Below are 22599 nucleotides of genomic sequence, written 5' to 3'. Positions count from 1 at the left end.
ACATAGTTTTGCGTCGTCTAAGTCCTGTCAACTACGAAGTTATTCCAGCCGACACTTCGCACCACTCCCGTAGACCACGTTCCTCTGACATTGTTCATGTTACCAGGATGAAGCCTTACCATTCGCGCTGACTCTCATCCACAAACTTTGTGATGCGGCCCCTGTCGTCTCGTCCGTTGTCTTTCTCATTTCTTTTATTTTTTCCTTGTGGCATTTAACATCTCCCCAACTTTATTTATTTATTTCTTTTTTTTTTTTGGAGGGAGGGGTAATGGCACGCACTAGTTACGCTAGAGGTCGAGGAGGAAGAAGTGTGCGTGGTAGCTGCTGCAAACACGACCTGTAAACGGCTGTTCGCTTAGAACTGACTGACTGGCTTTTCCTCTCGTGACAATATACATTATTTTACACTCATGGGTCTGCTTTCTTCCTGCAACATTTTGGTGGAAGGTGCTGGGTACAATCACGGAACTTCGTAGCGGACGTCATCTACCTGCCGCCAGAATGGCAAATCAACTGACACAAGTGACAACGCCTCAGCAGCCGGTGCCAACGGTCATCCTCACTCAGCCGCGGACATCTTGTGGCATGGACAACGCCAACGTCGAGGACTGGCTTACGATGTACGAGCGAGTGTGCGACAACAGGTGGGATCCAACAATGACGCTAGCAAACCTGATATTTTATCTGAGAGGAACTGCGAAGCAATGGTACGATACACGTGAAGCTGACCTAACGAGCTGGGATGTCTGCAAAGACAAAATGCGAGACCTGTTTGGCAGACCTGTCGGTTGTCAGCTGGCAGCAAAAAAAGAACTTGCGTGCCGCGCTCAGACGTCCACAGAATCCTATGTAGTGTACATACAGGATGTGCTGGCCCTCTGTCGCAAGGCTGATAACAATATTGCCGAGGCAGACAAGATTGGTCACATAGTAAAAGGTATTGCAGACGATGCCTTCAATCTCACGATGTGTCCGGATTGTGCTACTGTGGATGCAATTATAAAGGAGTGCCGGCACTTCGAACAAGCGCAGGGCAGCCGCGTCGCTCAAACTTTCGACCGATTGCCCAATACCGCCGCGATATCTTCTTGCGAAGACCCGCCGCGGTTCGTTCAGCCGACAGGACCGGAAGATATAACGCGCATCATTCGCCATGAGCTTGAGGCCATGGCTCCGGCTCCAGTTCGTTCCGACTGTTCCGAAAGCGTGCCCGCTATCTCCCTAATACAAGCGGTCGTTCGGGAGGAAATAGCAAGTTTGGGCATTCCATCTCTCTGCTCGATCCGCCATACAAACACCTACAAGATTACTCCGGCCGCTCGCTCCCACACGCAAAACTTTCCGCAACTCCGTCGCAACCCAGCTGACTGGCGCACAGCGGATTATAAACCCATCTGTTTTAATTGCTCCGGTATTGGGCACATCACCCGTCATTTCCGCAACCACTGGTTGTCGCCTCCTCGGTGGTCGTCTCCGAGTCACTACCGCCAAGTACCAGACAATCGTACTTTCCCACCTTATTGACACGTGCACTTGTCTTTATCGGGCGACAAGTTTCAACGCCTAACAAATGTTATCGCACAGCACTGGACGTGCCTGCATGTATCGGAAGTTTCTGGAATGTTATCGATGGTTCCATCCGCTGTCTGTGACCGAACCTTGTGTAATATGATTGCATGTGTGCGCGACGCGAATAATGTGGAAGGCACGCGGGTCCCAGCGATTACCCAGGAACATTCGACGACTGATGTAGAATAGCCGACGCGCTTGACCCGCTCATCAGATTTTCGACGATCGCCGACTGTATTCGCCGCTATAAGTGTAGCCTAGCTGTTTTTGTGGGCACAGGTTCGCCCAATAAAAGTTAGTTTTGTCTTTCACAGTATTGCTACTGTGTTCTTCAACGTCACCACCACGATACATTATACGCCGACTAGGAACATTAACGCCCGACAGTGCTCCTCCAAGATCCAGCCGCTCCCCGTCTCGGCAAGGTCGTAGGTCCCGTTCTCCTCTCGTTCACCGCTCTTCGTCCCCTTCTGCAACCGGTCGCTTCACTTCGGGAAACTAGGCGGTGCAGCTCCCGGAGGTGAAGCTGCAACTCCGACCCGGCCCACAAATCTTCTGTTGACCCTTCCTACACGTGGAAACCTACTGAACATTGAAGTTGATGGCCTTCCCGTTACATCTCTAGTTGACATAGGAGCGCGGCTTTCAGTTATGAGCGCGGCTTTCAGTTATGAGCGCTGCTCTCCGCCGAAGGCTCAAAAAGGTTCCGATGCCCGCCGTACCGTGCACTGTGCGAGTCGCCGATGGGAGTACTTTACCTGTTCTCGGAATGTGCACAGCACCTGTGACAATTGGGGGCCATTATACCGTTGTTTTACGTATTTACGCGATTGTAAGTCGACCCCCCCCCCCCCCCATATCGCGTGACAGGGAAAAAAAAAGGAGAGCATACCCCAGGGCGCATTCGATAACGAAAATTTATTAGTAGCTGACATGGTCACTGGACTATTCGTCTTCACTAGCATAGAGTTTCGAACAAAAATTTTTGTAGGAAACTATGTTCACTAGTGTGCCATCGTCATCGTTGCTGCGGTCCCACAGCGCGTCGGCGTCCAGCTAAATTTCACATTTGGCAAACGACTGTACCACGACATCTTGTGGAACAGCAGCCCACGCCGAATGCACCCAACCACACGCAGCCGTCAGGGAGGCTCTTTTGACAGGTCCGGTTGGCATAATTTCGCGGTCTTCGGCCGCCAGCCACTCGTACTCACGGCGGAGCAGGTCCTTAAAAGGCGAAGGTCCGGGCTTGTTTCACGACCATGTCGCACTTCACTGGCAAGGACCCATCACGCATGTCAGCGACGTACGCCGCAAGCTTAGCCTAGACCTCCGGAAAGCGTCCAGACTTCGGCACGTGGGAAATTTCGCACTTGCCGTCAAGGTGAAAATTTTCCTTCGCTGCAGTCACCCCTCTCGCACCACCCGTTCAGAAACAACGAACTTTCTGCCCGCTGCGCAGTGATTTCTTTCTTCGGCGTAAAGAATGGCAGCCCTCTTGAACGCTGCTGTGAACGAGTGCCGAACGATTAGTAGGCCTGCAGCACTCATGACGACTGAGGAAGCATAGAAGTAGCACGTAGCCGGCAGTCAAGTGGAACGCGTCAAACCAATGCCACGCCAATGCCAATGGGCGCGTTAAGTTAGCGCGCTCCGAACTCCAAAGGAGCACGCTCGAGTGCGACGCCTTCGGAGCTTAACGGCCATATTCGTCGACCGTTTATTGGGTGTACGAACGCGCCGTCTGGCGAATGTTCCGCATCCGCTATCGCACTTCGCGCGCTTTTCGAAAACGGCCCCGCCGACCGTACTCCTGCAGTTCTTGTTAGTCGAAGAGGTAGAAGAACTTGACGCGCGGCGACGGAGGCAGCAGCAGCGGCTTACGTATGCGATGCAAGCTCAACGTTCGCTCCAAGTTCAAAGAGCGCCAACACGGTCCCGATCTCGCCTGAGAGCAGCTTCACATAAAACCCCTTTATAATTTGAAAGTAGCGACACTCTCCTCCTCACGGCGCTTTCCTCCTCGATTCTCCTCGCCCGCCGGCTGCGCACGGCACGCTATTCCTCCTCGGCTCCCGCGGACGGGCCGCAGGATTCTATGGAGGTGTGTTATTTTGGGCCAGTTGCGCGCCCCAGTGGGGTTGAAAATGTTGAGAAATGCTAATAGTAGCGACAACGTTTATGAGGAGGTTGGTTTTTTTATTAAAGCCGTATGAGCGGGGTATACTGGTTTAAAGGGAGTTTTGAGGCAAGTTCTATACTCCAGACAATTTTTCTGCCACACGATCAGACGCTTTACTTCGTGCGTCTGATCTAGTATTGCTTGTGACACATCCCTTTGTGTGTGGCTTATTAAGCGAAAGCCTTAGACCTCTGTTTCAAGGTCCCGTTGTGAGCTACATAATATATCACGTGACCGAAGGAAGGCGGGAAGCGAACCAAAGCATATGCAGCCGCGTATAAGAGATGATTAATGATTAGCAAAGTAATGATTGATTAGTGATTGGATTAAGATGAATTCGCGTGTATTAAGGATGATTAAGGTGGATTAAAGTCGATGAAGGTGCATTAGGGTGAATGAAGGTGGATTAAGCTGCATAAAGGAGGACTAGGTTGGATTAAGGTCGATGAGGTTAATTAGGGTGGATGAAGGCGCGTTGATGTGCATTGAGGACGATCATAGTGGATTAAAGTGCATAAAGAAGGATAAGGATGGATTAAGAGGAATTATGATGTATTAAAGAGGATTATGGTGGGCTAGGGTGTATCAGAAGCATTACGGTTGATCAAGGAGGATTAAAGTGCATTAAGGAGGGTTAGAGTAGATTAAGGTCGATGAAGGTGGATTAGGGTGCATTAAGGAGGACTTTCATGGATTACAGTGGATTAAAGTGAATGAAGGAGGATTGAGGTCGATGAATGTGCATTAGGAGGATTGTGGTAGTCTAAGCGGTCTTAATACTCAATGAACCCCCTTAGTCCACCCTAATCCGCCTTAATGCTCCTTCATCCACCTTAATACTCCCAATCCACCTTAATCAACCTACATCGCCCCCAATGCAACTTAGCCTACCCTATGCGGTCTTAATCCTCCTTTATCAACCGTTATCCATCATAATCCGCCTTAATCCTTATTCACGCACTTTAATCCCACTCAATCCTGCTTAATCGTCCCAATCTACCATAATACACCCTAATCCGCCTCTATCAAGCCTAATCTAGCTCCATGGTCCCTAATCCACATTAATCTACCCTAGTCCATCGAAATCGGTCTTAATCGTCCTTTATCAACCTCAATTCACCTTAATCTTCCTTTATCCACCTTAATCCTCCCTAATCCTTGTTCATGCACCCTAATCCACCCCAATCGGTCTTAATACCATTTCATCAACACTTCACCTTAATCCACCATTATCTGACTTAATCCTCCTCCACGCACCTTAACCTTTATTCATGCATCTTAATCCTTCGTAATGCACTTTAATCCACTTTAATCTTCTTTAATACACTCTAATCAACCTTAATCCTCCCTAATCCACCTTATGTAAACCACTAATGATTCATTCATTAACTTGGGTAATCATTCTCTTATACAGGGGTGGACATGCTTTGGGTCCCCTCTGGCCTTCCTTGGGTCACGTGATACTTCGTTTACAACGCGACCTTGAAACATAAAGATCTAAAGGCTTTCGCCTTAAAACTTAAACAAAGTTCCATTTTGACTAGTTAACGCTCATCACCTGCAATACTACGGGCATACTTGCCACTAATTTTTCAGGGCGCAAAGCAGAATCAATAATACTGCACTTCCGACTGAATAACAGTTAGCGACGTGCGAAGTGATGGAGCCGCCCCAGAATATTAAGCATACTGAGGACAACCGCAACAAAAACGCTGGTGAGCAGGCCGGAAGAAAGAAAAAATGCCGCATTACGGGATGCTTTGCTACGAGCTATAAGAAAGATTCATCAGCTCGCAAACAACGCTGTTCTTTGTCGGAACAAAGTTCTTTCGGCCAATGTCATGCAGCCACTGCTTCCTACGCAAGCCGTCACGCTTTCATTGTGGTATCATAAAAACGGCATAACCATCTTCAGGCTTCTTGCGGCGGTTATATGCGCAACAGCCCGGCATAGCGCTAGCGCATAGAGCAGGAAACAGCGTACAACGTTCGCTACGCCGAACTAAAGCGCCGAGCCAGCCGTGCTCAGGAGGAAAATGGCGCGAACGAAAAAGAAAAATACAAGCAAAACTCAAGATCCGCGCGTTTCCAAGGGCAACGGCAGCGAGACCAATCGTCGTGCAGAAAAACGGGGGCAAAACTGGTTGCCGCGGGGGAACGCGCAAGGGGCGAGGAGGTCGCGCGGCGGCGGCAGAGTTCAGAGGACCTCCTTTTGGACGTTGCCCAACTCGAGCGAAAGCTCTTGGTTCACAGATCAAACAAGGTCCAAAAGAAACTTTTTGCTTTTTTAAAAAAAAAGCAACTTTTTTAAAGTTCGCGCCGGCTGGCGGGAATCACGGCAGTCAGTGGTGGAGTGCCGTAAAGGTTGGTACCTGTACTGCAGCATTAATTCTTATGGGCGTCTTGCGCTGGAGTTTGAGGTATAGTAGCGGCGCCTGATGGCGGCGCGGGAAACGACATCTGGGTCGTACCAGCTTGGGTCGTATTGAGCCCTGGCTGTGGCGAAGCACGTTTCTAGGCAGAGTTTTGCGTCGATTCGCACTTTTTTCTGCCCTGTTGCGAGTGCGAAAAGGCTCGTCACTTCTCACAGACCACGCTGCGAGCTGGTCGCAGCCTATAGTTTAACGAAAGCGGACTCTCCGTGTGCCGTGGGACGTAATGCTGGAAGCAGAAGGAATCGGCGACGCCGATCCGGAGGGACCTAGCTCAGCATCGAAAAAGCGTCACCGTCGATACTGCTGCGTCGTGGACTCCCATGAACAAGAAGGCCTGAATCCCAACCGATTCTATCGTTTCCCTTCAAGGCCTCACGAAGCGGAGCGTCGGGCGCGCTGTATAACTGCAGTTCGTCGCGCTGGGTAAGCGAAACTTCGCGCCATGCCGACTGCTTCACCTGTCTTGAAGCTTGCTTGATTATAGATCTGCGTTCTAAAATTCGGTGTTTTGCACCTACAGTCCCGACGGCAGACCGACATAGTAGCAGGCATGGCTGGTGATTCACGATTCGAAACCCGGCCACAGCGACAATTAACAATTCGACCGGTGCGAAGTGGTGAAGTGCCCTGGGTGTGTGCAAATGACCACAAATGGCCGGGTTGATTCGGTGATAATTCACTACCCCACTACGAGCAGCACAGGTTAGAGAGTTAAATGTGCTCATACTTGACCTCAAGCCAGCATGTTGAGGCAGCGCAGCAAGATTGTATTGATTACAGCAGATCGATTTTCGAGCGTTGTCATTAAAAGCTACATCAAGCGAGCAGCGCACGAGCTCGCGCTGCGCGATTCGCACGTACGTGCGAGCTCATATGCATCGCATCAGTTATTACCAGTTACTAAAAGGGACAGATGGCCTCTACTACAACGCAGGCCTAACTACTTGTTTAGCGGCTTGCAGTCAACAAAGATCGCAGGAGACCCGCCGTTTCGCGGGATGTCGAAAGACCGCTGCCGTCGCGTCGCGTACGATCGTGCGCTCGAGCAGTTCGTACATCGCGGCATGCTGAAAGACCGCTGCCGTTGCGGCGCGTACCGTCGTGTGCTCGAGCAGTTCCGTACACATGATGTCTGCTTATCGCTGCTGTGGATTCATTTACAGCAAGCATTTCCTCGCGTTTGTGCGCCTGAATCTAGCAGCGTGCAAACCTTACCTGAAGTTCCACTTCGTACGCGACTCGCTTCACTTGCGATTGACACCGCGCTAAAACTTCGCCGCTTAATTCTTGAACGGCATACACGTATTCGGCACTGCATAATTTCTTGCCTTTACGCAGCGTGCCACTCCTGAAAAAAATCTTCGGCGCCCGATATTCGCAGCAGGCCGTGATACAACACAACCGAAAGTGGCGGGTCCATATTGTAAACGTGCTTTCCGAAGCAGACGACCGAGCTTGGTACGACCCAACGTTACTAGACTAGCTTCAGTTGTAAAACTCCCCGCCCGCGCGCTTACAGCCCCTGTCGCCACTTCTTTGACAGCCGCCAGAGGGCAGCGCTGTTCCATCGGGCTCCACTGCAGACGCCTCATCACACCCTTGAGCTCGTGCGCACGGGCAGTTTGCGTGTGTTTCACGCTCGCTGGCGCTCTTCCTTGTCCGAAATAATGATACCACGAGAAAGCGGTATCCTCCTACAGCAATAAGATTTATCGCGCCAGTTCGTTAATACTGAAAGAAGGGTAAACTGCACGAAATGAAGAAACGCGTACAGCGAAGCGCAGAAGCTGCGTTTCTAAATGCCGTGTTTCTTCCTGTCGTCTTAACGTTTCGCGCAGTTTAGGCTCACGAGCCTGAATATCTGGCCAAAGTGCGTGATTGTAGGATGATGTTCATCCCCACCGAAGCTTCTCACCACGCCAAAGAAGCGCTACAAAAAACAGATGAGGTCGGTCTTTGTACATACAAACAAAAGAAAAGTGGATTTTTCATTCCGTGAAGATGTTTAATCAGCGAAGCTGAAACGTGCGGCCCCTGTGTTTATCACTAGGTTAATGCCGAGGGTTCTTTAAAGTACACCATTACATGCCTGAGCTCTACAAGTCTTATTGCACCAACTGCGATACATCCCTTAACGTATATCATTTACTCTGGCCGTGCTCGCAAGCTCACATAAACTCCGAACCAGACAAGCGCAAGTTTGAAAAAGCAATCCGGAGCGAAGAACTCGCTCCCCAACTCTGGGCCGTCCAGCAGGTCCACGACGCCGCCAGGAAACTCAACCTCCCGGTTCCGTCGTGGGAGACGCCCACTCCATGAGAGCCCAAAGCTCTCGTGGCCTGCAGGACATGAATAAAGTTGATTTCCTTCCTTCCTTCATACTCCCTTAAGCAATGGCTCATACCCCCGTAAACGCGGTCTCCCCATTATGACGACAGAAGTGAAGTGAAATTCTAAGCTGGAAAGATGAACGGCCACGCAGCCAGCCGTGGAAGACGACGACGAACGCAGGAGCAGTGGCGCGTGCCGTGGATTTCGCAGAAAGTTCCCGGTCGGCACGAGGAATCGCTCTGTTTCACGCCGAGCGAAGCGTCGCATTGCTGGGAGCACAGGAAAAGTGATGCGCCGAACTGTCGACATCGTTCCGGTAGCGGCCTATGCAGCCAGGTACGCAGCACGTCGGCATCGTCTGCTGATACTCTAAGAAACTCAGCGGAGGCTACAGTTCCACGGATGACATGCTTGCTGAAATTCGCTGTCAACAACGAACCACAGAATAAATACACCAACGCTGCACCGCGTGCTTAGTCCGGCCCGCCCGCGTAGCCGGCTAGTGAGGAAGTGAAGCCGGGCGCGACTGCAGCGCCACGAAGGCGCGGGCGGGTGGCGGTTCCGCGCAACGGCGCCGAGTTTTAAAACTGGAGCTAGTCTAGTAACGTTGGTACGACCCATTTTAGGACAGAGGGCGCTTTTTAGCACCTTTTTCGCAGCGCCCCCTGGGCAACGCAAGAGCCCCATCGCATTTACTTTTTTGGTAATTTGGGTTTACAAGCCGTGCAGAGTATGTTAGTAGTTTACATTGAAGTTTCTCCTAAATCCGTCGCGCGAGATAAGTAGTATTTTTATAGGCATAATTTATGTTCGGATTTTACGACGCTTTTTCGTGGTCCCAAGAAAGTCGTATAATTGGGGTTCCACTGTATTTACTATTGTTTGGCACCATATCTACACTGCCAAGAAAAATGTGCACATAACAGTAGAATCTCGGTAAACAGAAATCACTTAAACGGAATTGCCACTTTAACAGAACAGCCTTATGATAGGCTGATTTTGTATCAAGGCAATGAAGAAAGAAAGCTGGTTAGACGGAACCACATTCTTTCCCACTCTAAGTAAATGGTACTCAAAATATTACCAAAAACAGAACTGAGCGGCCAATCTCAGTGGCCTCGCGACACCCATCCCTGCTGGTGCTTCTCCCGTATTACTCTATGCTTCTCGTGCCTTTCCTTTCCAGGTTCTTGTCAAGGCAGCTGTTGTTGGTGCCATCATTCATGTCGCTCTACTGTGGTCGTAGCTGGCAGTGGTTTCTTTGCGCCGGAAACGCTGGTGAGCTGCGAGTTTCCTTAGCGTTTCCGATGGCGGCATAGAAATGTTTGCACAATACACTGAAACTGGAGATGAAGATCAAAGTTAGCAATAACTTCGAGAGTGATTGCTTTACAAAAATGCATATTTTTTAAAATAATTACTTCTTTTTAAATTATGTTTTGTGCTGCTATCTCTTTAGTCAGTGGCTGTGTAGAAGTAGAAAGCTTGCAAAAAGCAGCTTTGTAATCATATCTGCTACACCTGTTATCTGCTGTTAGCAATAAAGTACCTGCCTTTCCTAAAATGCATCGTGTATCTTAAGCTAAGCTCAGTCATTCGGTAAATGAAACTCCTGCTAAATAGAGCCCATTTCCCTGGTCCCTTGGGTTCCATTTAAAGAGTCTACTGTGTGAAAAAATATAGGGCTCAAAGTGTCACTATACGGCTTTACTTCCAAGCAGATGGTTGCAAGTTATTTTTGTGAGCAAGATGACAGTAACTTCATCGGCATTTCATTATTTATTCTGTCTGTTCAATAATTCGACCAACAAACAAATTCATGTCAGGTTTCAACTAATGAAATCCAACTGTATGCAGTACCATGTAAAAATGCCTCACGCAAAGCAAATTTTCCCAACATTTGCATGTAGTGAAATTCTAACAACTAGGACACAGCATATGTGAGTTGTGACATTCTACTTTCATCCTCTGGCACTTCTCACTGCAGCAGGGATTGCCGTGATCACAATTTCTGGTGTTTACACAATGAAAGCATGATAAACTTCCGGCAGTCTGCACATCCTCCTTATTAAGACTTCGTTGGAACTCCAGAGAGTGCTTGGTAGTCTGGCATTTGACAAGCTCAGAAACCAAAATTCCATTCCATGAATTAATACATGCAGCAATCACTCTGCTGCAGACGGACACATACTACATGTTGCAGTGTGGTAGACGATAACAATGAGTTGCAGAGAAGTGATCACAATGAGGCTGTCAATTTCCATGCACTTCATTCACATTGGACAAAAATGTCTAGAGCACATCCGGACAACAGACAAAAAAGGGGGACCCATCAGCTCAAAGAAACAATTAGAATAAACCTAACAGAGTCTCTCTCAAGAGGTCCATCATCGCACCACCCCAGGCAGCACAGTGCTTTGGTGTTGTCAGAACCGCTGAGAAAAGGTGGGCGCGCCAGATGGCTGGGTGGTACCGCTCGTTGAGGTGAATGCCAACACTGGTGGCTGGGTTGGTGGCACACCGGAGCTTAGGCTACTGTGAGTCTACGTTAACAAAGAGATGAGAGATCACAGTAAGTGCCATGACTACAGCAATCTTATGGGGAAAGAAAATTATGCTAACAAAATCCTACACTCCCAGGCAGCCACACATATAACAGCTAACTCTGTACACGTCATATGTTGGCACTTGGATAAGACAACTGTTATGACAGCCAAGTATTCAGATGTCAACACCAATTCCCCCTGTAGCAGCTTTCCTTGCTCACCCACTTGCACTGAGCAGTAAATTCATGTTTTTCTTGTTGCACAGCTAGAGCACACAAAAAAGGCCCTGTAATGCATAAAATTCTCCCAATACAACCTGCAGCAAAACATAGCTCCCATGCAGACATTTCAGGCAAGAACTTTGTCTAGTAAGAACACTCAGTCTCAAAAATGTCTCAAAAATTAAGGCCACTAGACATAAGCATGCACAGTGCAGAAATGTGCTATGTAAATGGCAATGTTCAAGAAGTGCCTCTTCCACTTTTTCGCCAGCAGCAAGCCACAAAGTCACATGTTGCATAAGATGAAGCAACTGTGAAAATATAACTGGAGTTATGCAGAAAAGTGCCTAAATGACAGATTCACCTTACAGTGACACAAAGGAGGTAGTGATACAAAGAAACTTAGGAGGTAGACTCAAAGCACGCAAAAGTTAATTGCTGAATGATAGTCCTGCAAGCGACACATAACAGCCACGCCTTTCTAATCCCGAAAGTATGAAATGAAAGCAAAATGCAACAGCACAATGTGGTACTCAATATACTGCAAAGAACAACACCATGACAGTTGCCTAATTATGCAAAAAAAAAATTACTGTAACTCTTAAATTTGTTGTTTGTGGAACACAAGTGACTGCCAAGCACTGGCCCTGACTGCTTCTAGCAGTTCAGCCAAGGCCTCAAATCCATATATCATTATTTATGGGTGCAATTGCATTTGTAGATCAGTGTTACTTATCCTAGGCGTCAACTGCACGATGATGCCACTTCCTTCTTGTGGCAAAGTTTAGGGCAGCTGTTGATATTGACACTTTGAAAGAGCATCAACAACAGAATCAAAAAGAAGACAGAGAGCAACAGAAGGATGCTGAGCTGTACCACTGTTTTCTTTCATCCCACCATTTGCACCACTTCAAGATGACACACCTCAGTTCAGGTGCCTTCTAGGTCAATATTGTTATGTGGAATACGTTTATATACAAGTATGTACATTTATGTAGATGCACAAAAGTGGTGATAGCAATAGCACAACTGCCCACTGCAGGATGAAGGACCGTCCCAGTGACTTTTAGTTACTCATCCTGTGTGCTGCATCAGCCAGCTTTGTCCTAACTCTGCAATTTTCTAATCTCATCACTCTAGCTGCGGTAGTCAGCTACTGCCCATTTTCCTTCCCTTCGCACTCATTCTGCTACTCTTAATGGATTCTGGGTACCACTCGATGAACTTGCCACTCGCCCTACTTCTCCTCAACAAAATGCCCTCAACTAAAATACACCTTTGCTTCCTCGGAAATACTGCTTTGCCAAGCCTGTAGTTCCAAATCTACTGAACCACAGCCCCACAACCTGCCAACTTTTTCACATTGGACAAATAGTGACACCAGCAATTTCCTTGTGAATGTGGACACAGAGTACACTACCGGATGCAGATGTCAAGTTTCCTCAGTGTTGGAAGACCTCTTTATGGAGGTGAATGAGGGACCAGCAATGCCAAGTGCAAGTCCTGTGGCCATTCTCTGTGCATCACACCCCCCTTAAAAATGTGGCTGGTTGTGGTTGGTCACTTTATGTTTTTGGTCATGCACAGACTTTCTGATGAACAAAATATGATCGCCAGAGCTAAAGAGGAAAACATCTGCAGCAACAAGAAAACTACAAAGCTTATTGAAAGCAAAATTAGTGTCATAGATAGGGTACAAAGAAAATGGGAAAGTATATCACCAGCCTATTTTTATGTTCACTGCAGGATGAAGGCCCCGCCTTGCGATTTCCAATTATCCCTATCCTGCGCCAACTGACTCCAAGTTGCGCCTGCAAATTTCTTCATTTCATCACCCCACCTAGTCTTCTGCCATCCTCGACTGTGCTTCCCTTCTCTTGGCACCCATTGTGTAACTCATGGTCTGCCAGTTATCCATCCCACACATTACATGGCCTGCCCAACTCCATTCTTTGTCTCTTTATGTCAATTAGAATATCGCCCATCTCCGTTTGCTCTTTGATCCACACCACTCTCTTCCTGCCTCTTAACGTTTCGCCCAACATTAAAGCATATAACACAAGCAAATGAAGAAAACTAACAAAAGTGTACCATATGGCTTAACACAGCCTACGCAAAAATTTGGAGGACGCTTAAGCTTTGCGTTTAAGAGTGGAACGCGATAGCATTAAAAGATGCCCAACTGCTTCTCATGCTTCCCGGCAACTGCAGCTTATCAGTGGCGTAGCCAGAAATTCCGTTCGGGGGGGGGGGCTCACATTGCAGGTGGGCCTCCTTAAGAGGAAACATTAGGTCGGATGCTCCTATCAAAATACATGTAGAAGGAGAATTCGTTTTTCTCGGCAACCACTGCACCAAATTTGACGAGGTTTGTCGCATTTAAAAGAAAAACCTAAATTCTAGTGACTGTTTGTTTCGAATTTTCTATTTAGGTCGTCAATATTTTATTGAAAAGCGGCAAAAATCGAAAATTTTCAGAAAACGAAACAATAAAGTTTACAACTGTGTAAATCAGCAATGAAAATTGATATCACAATGCTGTGAATTGCACATAATAGTACATCTACAGCGGACAAAATTAATATGTTACACATGAGACTCAAAAAGTTAAGTGTTATGGAAATACGGCTTTTGCAGAATCCTTGTACATAACATAACCAATTCAAGTAAGATACAAATTTGACATATATAATTTGTCCGCTTTGAATGGTGTAATGGATGCCGTTTACAGAACCGCGATATCTGTTCTTAATGCAGAGCTATTAATTTGTAAACTTCGTGCTCGTATTTTTTTTTTGCGAACTTTGGAATTTTTAAAAATATTTTAAACAGAGTTCAGGCCCTAAATCGAAATTCCGCTTCCAACAGACACTAGAATTTAACTTACTCTCCCAAATGCAACAAATTTCATTAAAAGCGATTCAGGAGTTATCTCAGAAAATCGTTTCTGCGTTTTACATGTATCTGTATAGGCCGCGTCGGAGTTGGGCCCGAGCTAAAGCTTCCTCTTAAACAATTTGCCTAGGGATCAAATACACGAATAATAACTGCATTGCCATTGCCAAAGATGCTGCAAACGAATTGTTGAACGCTAAGCACTGTCAATACAAGTAAACTATGTATTTTTTCATAAAAGAATAAGCTCGTATGTGCCAAACATTGTGCCCAACATAACTGATATCAATGCTTCCATGTATTTTGTCTATTTAATAAGTAAAGAATATATAACACGAACTTTAGAACTACATCAGTTCGAAGCCAGCAAAGCAGTGCATGCCGCTGATATGGAAAATGTAAAGGCGACAGGTCTGAGCTGTGTGGCGGACGTTGCAGCGTTTCCCGCTTGAACTTTGCCAGTTTTGTATTAACCACATCAGCTACGTGGGAACGGGCATTGTCGTGGAACAGGATGACCCCATTCGTCAATTTTCCACGTAGTTTGTTCTTGATTGCGACACGCAGCCGATTCGGCGTTTCACAATATCGGAATCAATTGATAGTCTCTCAAGATTTAGCAAATTCTATCAGTAATGGCCCCTGACGATCGAAAAATAAAAGTCAACAGCACCTTTCTGGCGGAAATGACTGCCTTTGCTTTCTTTGGGAGAGGTGAATTTGAATGTTTCCATTGTAAGCTTTGCCGTCGTGTTTCAGGCTCGTAGTAGTGACATGATGGTTCGTCTCCGATCACGATTGCAGACAAGAAATCGTCACCTTTATTGTGATACCGGATCAGATGAGTAAAGGCAGCGCCGATCTTCTCTTTATTGTGACGGTGGTTCAAAATCTTGCGCATCCATTGCGCACACAAGAGCCGATAACCGCGATGTTCATGAATTATGGCGTGAACCAAACCGTGACTGATGTTCACACACTCTGCCAGTTCATCGATGCTTATCCTCCGTTCTTGTCTCATCAGCTCGTCAACCTTTGCAATTTTGTTACGGGTGCACGATGGCTTTGGTCCGGTCTGGGATCGCTTTTGCAACTTTCACGTCCTTCTTTGAACCGTTTGTTCCAACGCTTCACAGTGGCCAATGAAATGCAATGTTCCATGTACACGGCAGCCATACGGCGACTAATTTCTTTTTGGGAAACACCTTCAGCTGTCAAAAACCTGACGGCACCACGCTGCTCAACTTCTGGAGAGTCCATTGCGGCACGCAATCATGTTCAACCTAGTGTATGAGAGCATTAAAGAACATTTATCCTCACACCTGCGTGTCACTGTTGTAAATGAGAGATGCCTGTGTGCTACGCGCAGACCTTGCAGATAGTGAACAGAACCATAATTGCGCGGTGGGTAGGCTCACTTTAATTTGACTCGCCTTCGTACATTAGAATTGCGAATATACAATGGAACACACAAATGCGAAGATACAGCTTGATAAAGGGCAAAAAAGTGCCACTGGAAGCGAAGTTCACTGCACGTATACACAAAATCTGGCAACAAGACATTTAAACATACGTATAAGTAAGTCTCCAATAAATTTACGTATCTAAGAAAAAGTCATGGTATATAATGCGTCAAACAAGGCAAATAAACATGTTGCGCAATCACAGATTCACAGAATCCTAGATCCTGCCCCCATTCCATCCACTCCCCCCGATTTATCGCGCGCGACGGAAGGCGGCGCGCTTGAGCCTCACTTTTCTCCCTTGCGCACACAAGATTGAGCCACTATCGTCGGCCCCCCCACCCCCCACACGCTTTCACTCGCACATACAGCATGCGGCGCGGGGTCACGATGTTATCGCACTTGAACTTTATGCGGAATATGAGGGCGACGGCAGGAATGCGCATAGAGTGTCCATATAATTGCTGTCGCAATAATATAATAAGAGTATCCGGCAGCTGAAGCGTCCCATGGCCCATTACTTTCCACAAAAGAAGTAACAAAATACCACTTTCACCATGCGACAATTCGCTGCACTACCACAACGCTTCTTTTTTCCTTTTGTGGAGCGGGGGCACCGTAAGGAACAAAAAAAAAAACGCAAGGTGTGTTGGTCACAATCGAATGCCTACTTTGGGCAACTAATGTGGATATTAAAGGAATATCGAAGAAAACACGAGACGCTTGGTCCACCAAGAACCATGCGCATACTGATCGGTATCCTACACCGGCGAGACAAGACTTTCTGGAGAGGTTGCGCTCAAGCGAACGCGCTGCAATCCGTCGAGTCCCCACAGTGATGGCGGCTAGCGACCATTGTTTCTTTTTCTCGTCGGCTAGCTAGATAGCGTCCAAAGCTCTGCCAGGCGAAAATGCGCTCGGCCAGAGCAAACCGAACGCGCACCGAAGTGCGCTGTGCGGTGGTCGGGGCAACGCGAGAAAAACGCATGCGCTCTGGCTGGCTCTGGCAGCGCGCGGGTAAGAAAGCGAGAACAAAAAAATTCAAGAGGCTGAATGTGTCCTCGCGATTAACAGTCAAAGTAGAAAAAATAAATAAGAACGTAGTTGCCTTGGCTGGCTTTAGTGTCATCACTGGATGCTTTGGCGCAGGTGAAAAAAGAATGTTGATATTTTTTTTATGTGACATGACGGCACGAATGAACCACCACAACGCTTCGTCTCATCGGGCCTCGCTTCGGGCTCTGTCAACTTGTCTGATAGCGTGTTGATTTGGCTTGTCTCGTTGTATGGCCCGATGTGCGACTTTGGAAAAGTCAATGCACCTTTGGCGTCAAAGATTTATGGGAGCATTAAACTTACAAAGTTCCGCAATTGAAAATCTAAAGCACACGTTTGGAAATGTCAATGCACCTTTCACATCAAAAGTTTATGAGAACTTTATACACATAAAGTTTCGGAATTGATATCCACGGGCTCCCTAAATTCCATGATAGAGTGTAGATTCCGCGGCCTCCGCGAGATGCCGCGGCGAGCCCGTTCACCATGAAAACATCCTTGAAACTTTGTGCTCGGATGGGGCTGCTTGCGTTATGTGATTCCCGGTGCATGGGTGTTGCCACGAAATTCAGCCCGAGTTCGCAATTTTCGCGGTGAAATGGCTTTTCGAGCGTGAAAAAGACGCTCTAGACAAAATCCAGAATGATTTCCGGCGCCGGGGGTTGCTTTTGTCGGCGATGCATGGACAGCAAGAAAAAATTTCGGGGGGGGGCTGAAGCCCCATAAGCCCCTGCAGCTTATGTAACCGTAAAGTTTTCCAGGAAATGCTGGCAGCGAATGCTGAACACGAAGGCGAGCTTTCTGGTAGAAACGCGGCCTCTTGCATGGGCAGCAATGCAGCAGAGGTGAGCACCATCTGGTGTTGCAAGGAACCGGGCACGCCGCTTTATGGCCTTTGAGATTTGTGCAAGCAAATCTGGGAGGCCACGGCCACTATGAATTGTAGAAATGCTGGAAAAGTGGTTTGTGTTTTTAATTTTTTTTAGGTTTAGCGTAACGGAATTACACTTTATCGTATATTCAAATAACAATCTGACCTTATCATGTCTGTAGGTTGTAAGCCGTACCCTACAATTTTTCTACGTATTTTACCTTGAGAAATTCAATTAGTTCAATAACTTCCTTGTGCCACATGGAAGGCCTGCATGATTTGAAATTGTTTTTGCCAAAACGACATCCGACGCTGGACGCTGACACCGGATTTTCTCCGACACGGGGTCCTTAACGCTGTTGCATTAAACACTCTTTTTTTTTTTCCCCAGCACTATTGAAGCCGTGTTCACACGGTGGTACCCCAAGATTTCTACGCACCCATAATGTGTGCCGGTAACTGCATGCTTTCTTCAAATTGACAACCGCACTCATGGCAGTGGATCCCTAGGAGCCCTTGCACCAATTTGTGCACATAATCATGTTCATAATCAGAGATGTTAAAGAATTCAAAAATTACAGGCCCATTAGCTTACTCCCAGTATTAAATAAAATATTTACCAAAATAATCTCCAAGAGAATAAGCGCAACACTGGACTTTAGTCAACCAAGGGAACAGGCTGGCTTCAGAAAGGGATACTCTACAATGGATCACATCCATGTCACTAATCAGGTAATCAAAAAATCCGCAGAGTACAATAAGCCTCTCTATATGGCTTTCACAGATTATGAAAAGGCATTTGATTCAGTAGAGATACCAGCAGTCATAGAGGCATTACATGATCAAGGAGTACAGAACGCTTACGTGAATACCTTGGAAAATATCTACAGAGGTTCTAGAGTTACCTTAATTCTACACCAGAAAAGCAGGACGATACCTATAAAAAAAGGGGTCAGGCAGGGACACACAATCAGTCCAATGCTATTGACTGCGTGCTTCGAAGAACTATTCAAGCTATTAAACTGGAAAGGCTTAGGAGTAAGGATAGACGGCGAATATCTGAGCAACCTTCGGTTTTCCAATAACATTGTTCTATTCAGCAACAATGCAGACGAGTTACAACAAACGAATGAGGACCTCAACAGAGAGAGTGTAAGAGTGGGGTTGAAGATTAACGTGCAGAAGACAAAAATAATGATGAATAGATTGGCAAGGAAACAAGAGTTCAGGATCGCCAGTCAACCTCTAGAGTCTGTGAAGGAGCATGTTTACCTAAGTCAACTAATCACAGGGAACCCTGACCACGAGAAGGAAATTCATAGAAGAATAAAAATGGGTCAGATTGCATACGGCAGACATTGTCAGCTCCTGACTCAAAGCTTACCATTATCATTGAAAAGGAAGCTGTGCAATCAGTGCACTTTACCGGTGCTGACATATGGGGATTGACAACGAAGCTTGGGACCAAGTTAAGGACCGCGCAATCAGCGATGGAATGAAGAATGCTAGGCTTGGATCAGAGAGCAAATGGGTATAGCCAATATTCTAAATGACATTAAAAGAAAAAATATGGAGCTGGGCAGGTCATGTAACGCGCAGGTTAGATAATTATTGGACCATTAGGGTTACAGAATGGGTACCAAGAGAATGAACTAGGTGGAGCAATGAGATTAGGAAATTTGTGGGTACTAGCTGGAATCGGTGGCGCAGGACAGGGGTAATTGGAGATCGTAGGGAGAGGCCTTCCTCCGGCAGTGGACATAAAATAGGCGCCGCCGCTGCTGCTGCTGATGATGATGATTATGATGAATCATGCTCACAGAGCCTGTCTTCTTCTCATCACATGACACTATATGGCTGTCTGGCACACACCTTTGTGTGTCTGTGACTTTCCTTGTGTACCTCAGAGTTTACTACGGCAAAAAATAAATAAAAAGAAAACGTCACTCCCCAGTGGTGTACCAACAATTTCTCTAGTGGGGGTGGGGGGGGTGGGGGCAAACTACAAACGATTTGACCTCTCTCTCTCTCCACACACATTACTATTACAATAAGTGAGAGTCTGGAAATGCTTCTGTCAGTTATACTTATTTTTAACTGAAATATACCTATTAATGAACTACACATGGTGAGCCATGGGGGCCTGAAAAATTATTTGAATTTGCATCTATTTCTTGCAACTATGTAAAACCCCAAGATGATACATGGACAAAAGGCAATGAGTGCCTCACAGATGTCCTGGATCCCGCCCAGCAGCAGCAGTACCGTGCCCATAGGAAGTGTGCATTTGTTACAAACAATTTTAACAATAAAACAAAGAATTGTATGTAATGTTAAGTCTACATCATAAATGTATCGCTAGTTTACATAATAGTATTGTCGAGGTTATACGCAACGAAGTACAATCAACATAAATTACTTGCAATATTCACAAGAAAGAAAGGCAGCAGATGTGTGCGACCTTGGGGAATTACAACCTGATCTTCAGCGAAGCTTTTTCTTTCACACAGCTGCAACAAAAGTTGCAGTTTCTTGTGACTGTATTGCATACTATAAAAAGCTGCCCATTTATATATGACTATTCCGTTTGAAACGTTGCCCACAAGTAATACTTTGGAGCACTTGTTGTAGGAAATTTTTAAAAAGCCAGTAATTCAACAACGCACGTTACTTTGCCATAACATTTACTACGGCGTCCTCCCTCCCTCCCTGCCCCCCCCCCCCCTCCCCAACTCAATTTTCGCTAGATTTGATATCGGTTGAGTTCACAGTTCTCCCAGGGCGAGAGCATAAATTCTCTGTTCGCAAAACAAATTCATAAAACTTTGGATTGCTTGCATGCGTAATGTGCTGCAAATGCCATAATTCGTCCCCTGTCTTTGAAGTTTACCTTCATATTGCCCACAGCGTACCCTTTATTTTCGCCAATTATAAACAGAATGTCTTGTTTAGTTCACTGAGGACATCACTGAAACCCAGTTGAAACATATTAGACGCCTGATATAGGGAAACAAAAACGACGGCTAAGTAATTATTTGCAACGCTTCTAACTGGACCAGGAATGCAAAAATTTTCTTGCACGTTGCAGTTACCATGTCTCCCAACCGCTTTCCAAAAAGTATAAACCTGTTGTAAAGTACAGCTATGTCGGGACACTGGGAAGCATAGTTTATACCAGCCATATCACACGCCCTAACACTTGAATAATTTTTTTTTTTTTTTACAATGGCTGTGTATGATCTAAGCATACTTACCTTCCCACAGAGAGTTTCTATAGCATACCATTAGTTTTCGCTAAATTTGGTCTTGGTTAGTTAGTTAAATGGGGTTTAATGGCGCAAAAGCGGCTAAGGCTATGCTGCGCAAACACGAGGTGTTTTAATATCCAGTTTATGAAGGAAAAGGCTGTGTCAGTAAACTATATGTTATGTAAAAAGCCAGTGTCATCTAGAAATTTACGGACGTCACATAATGGGACTAGCGGATCATCACCTAAAATTAGAGCAGGGTGCAAAGGTATGTGTAGTTGATATAATTTGTGCAAAAGTGCTCGTCTGTGTGTTTCAATATGCGTACATGTCAGTAATATGTGCTGTTGGAATCGCACCGCTGGCCCGAGTTGTTGGGGTCTCGGTGCTGACGTCCGTTATTGCCAATGGGTCGCAAGCCCCAAGGGTAGCGTTGGCCTGGCGGCCTGGGGCACTGGAAGCATCCGAAGGTCCCGGCAAAGCATGAGAAGACTGGTAACAGAACAACTGGTTTATTCTAACATAGCAAAAGAGCGGCCGGTCAGGTCGACCGGAGTGGAGAGACGGGAGAGCACGTAACTCAACAGTACAAATCGGAGCCTCTCTCCTGGCGTCCGGGGGCAGCTGCTCTTATACTCTCGGCGTCGCGGTCCAAAAGGGAAGGAGGGAAGGTCACGGGATGAAGGTCACGGGACGGCGCAGCAGGAGCCCACGACGGCGCGAACTGTCGGGCCGAGAGACCTGCTGAACCGAGTGTAGTGACGCATCGCCAACCTTCACCCACACGACGGCGTGAACAGTTGAGCCGAGAGACGTCCAGGCTCCTCATTCGGGGAACTCCGCTCCCCGGCTGCCGCGCTTTGACAAGCGAGGGCACACACACACACACGCACACACGAAGACACGTGGCACTGAAACACGCCTGGACACGCTTGGCGGGTAGGCGTTGCGGCGGCGTCGAACAGGCCAAAATGTCCGCCGTTTTGAACAAAGCCCCGGCGTCCGTTGCATCCGCGCCGGCATTACCGCGCGTTGTAGGCGAAACGTAACAGTGCATAACTGTTAGTGGCTCTTGACATTTCTCGCATGTTGGTGCGTCTTCTTTCGTAAGTAAATAATTGTGCGTGAGGTGTGTGTGCCCAATGCGTAGTCGGCATAAAATTACTTCTATGAACCGCTCCTGATGATAACATGACTTCCACTCGCCAACTATGGGTTTAGTGAGATGTAGCTTGTTGTCGGCACAACAATCCCATTCGCGTTGCCATTTTGCCGTTAAGGCTTTTCTAATCGCATGGATGCTATCTTTGTATGGAAGTGTTGTGTTATCTCTTTGTACGCTGCCATCGATGCACATCTATCGGCTGCTTTGTTACCCGGTATCCCCACTTGACTTGGTACCCGGCAGAAGCGGATTGATCTCCCGTATTTATTAAGCGCGACCATGTTTAAAATGTCTCCTATCAGGGGTTCACACTCAGATTTCAGATGTAGAGCCTTCAGTGTGCTTAAAGAGTCGGCATATATGAGTGCATGTTTGTGTTTATTAGTGACAATCTTAACAACAATCCATATAGCGTAAACTTCGGCCATGAGAACAGAGGCGTGTTGTGGCAATCGAATACTTGTTTCCCAATTTTCCGTTACGGCCCCCACACCCATGTGATTTTTTGTTTTAGAGACATCAGTGTAATATTGCATGTTATTTTGACATTTGTCTTGAAGTGCACGGAATTCTTGTATAATGTGTTCGTGTGGGATGTCTCTTTTCTTTAGATG

The 22599-nt window shown here is 46.8% G+C and overlaps 1 protein-coding gene across 4 annotated transcripts in view; it reads right to left on the bottom strand.

The window, feature by feature from the left end:
- Positions 1 to 10286: 10286 nt before the first annotated feature.
- LOC126523402 (cyclin-dependent kinase 8-like) overlaps positions 10287 to 22599 on the bottom strand; it is a 275486-nt gene continuing 263173 nt past the window's right edge. For all 4 annotated transcript variants that reach the window (XM_050172023.3, XM_050172024.3, XM_050172025.3 and 1 more), the window contains one exon: positions 10287 to 11063. In XM_050172023.3, the coding sequence (XP_050027980.1) occupies positions 10947 to 11063 (117 nt within the window). In that variant the 3' untranslated portion in view covers positions 10287 to 10946. The remainder of the gene's footprint in view (positions 11064 to 22599) is intronic.

The sequence above is a fragment of the Dermacentor andersoni genome, chromosome 6 (genome assembly GCF_023375885.2).
Source record: "Dermacentor andersoni chromosome 6, qqDerAnde1_hic_scaffold, whole genome shotgun sequence".
NCBI lineage: Eukaryota > Metazoa > Arthropoda > Arachnida > Ixodida > Ixodidae > Dermacentor > Dermacentor andersoni.
Note: the sequence above shows the minus strand (reverse complement) of the source record. Positions and strands in the feature narration are given on the sequence as shown.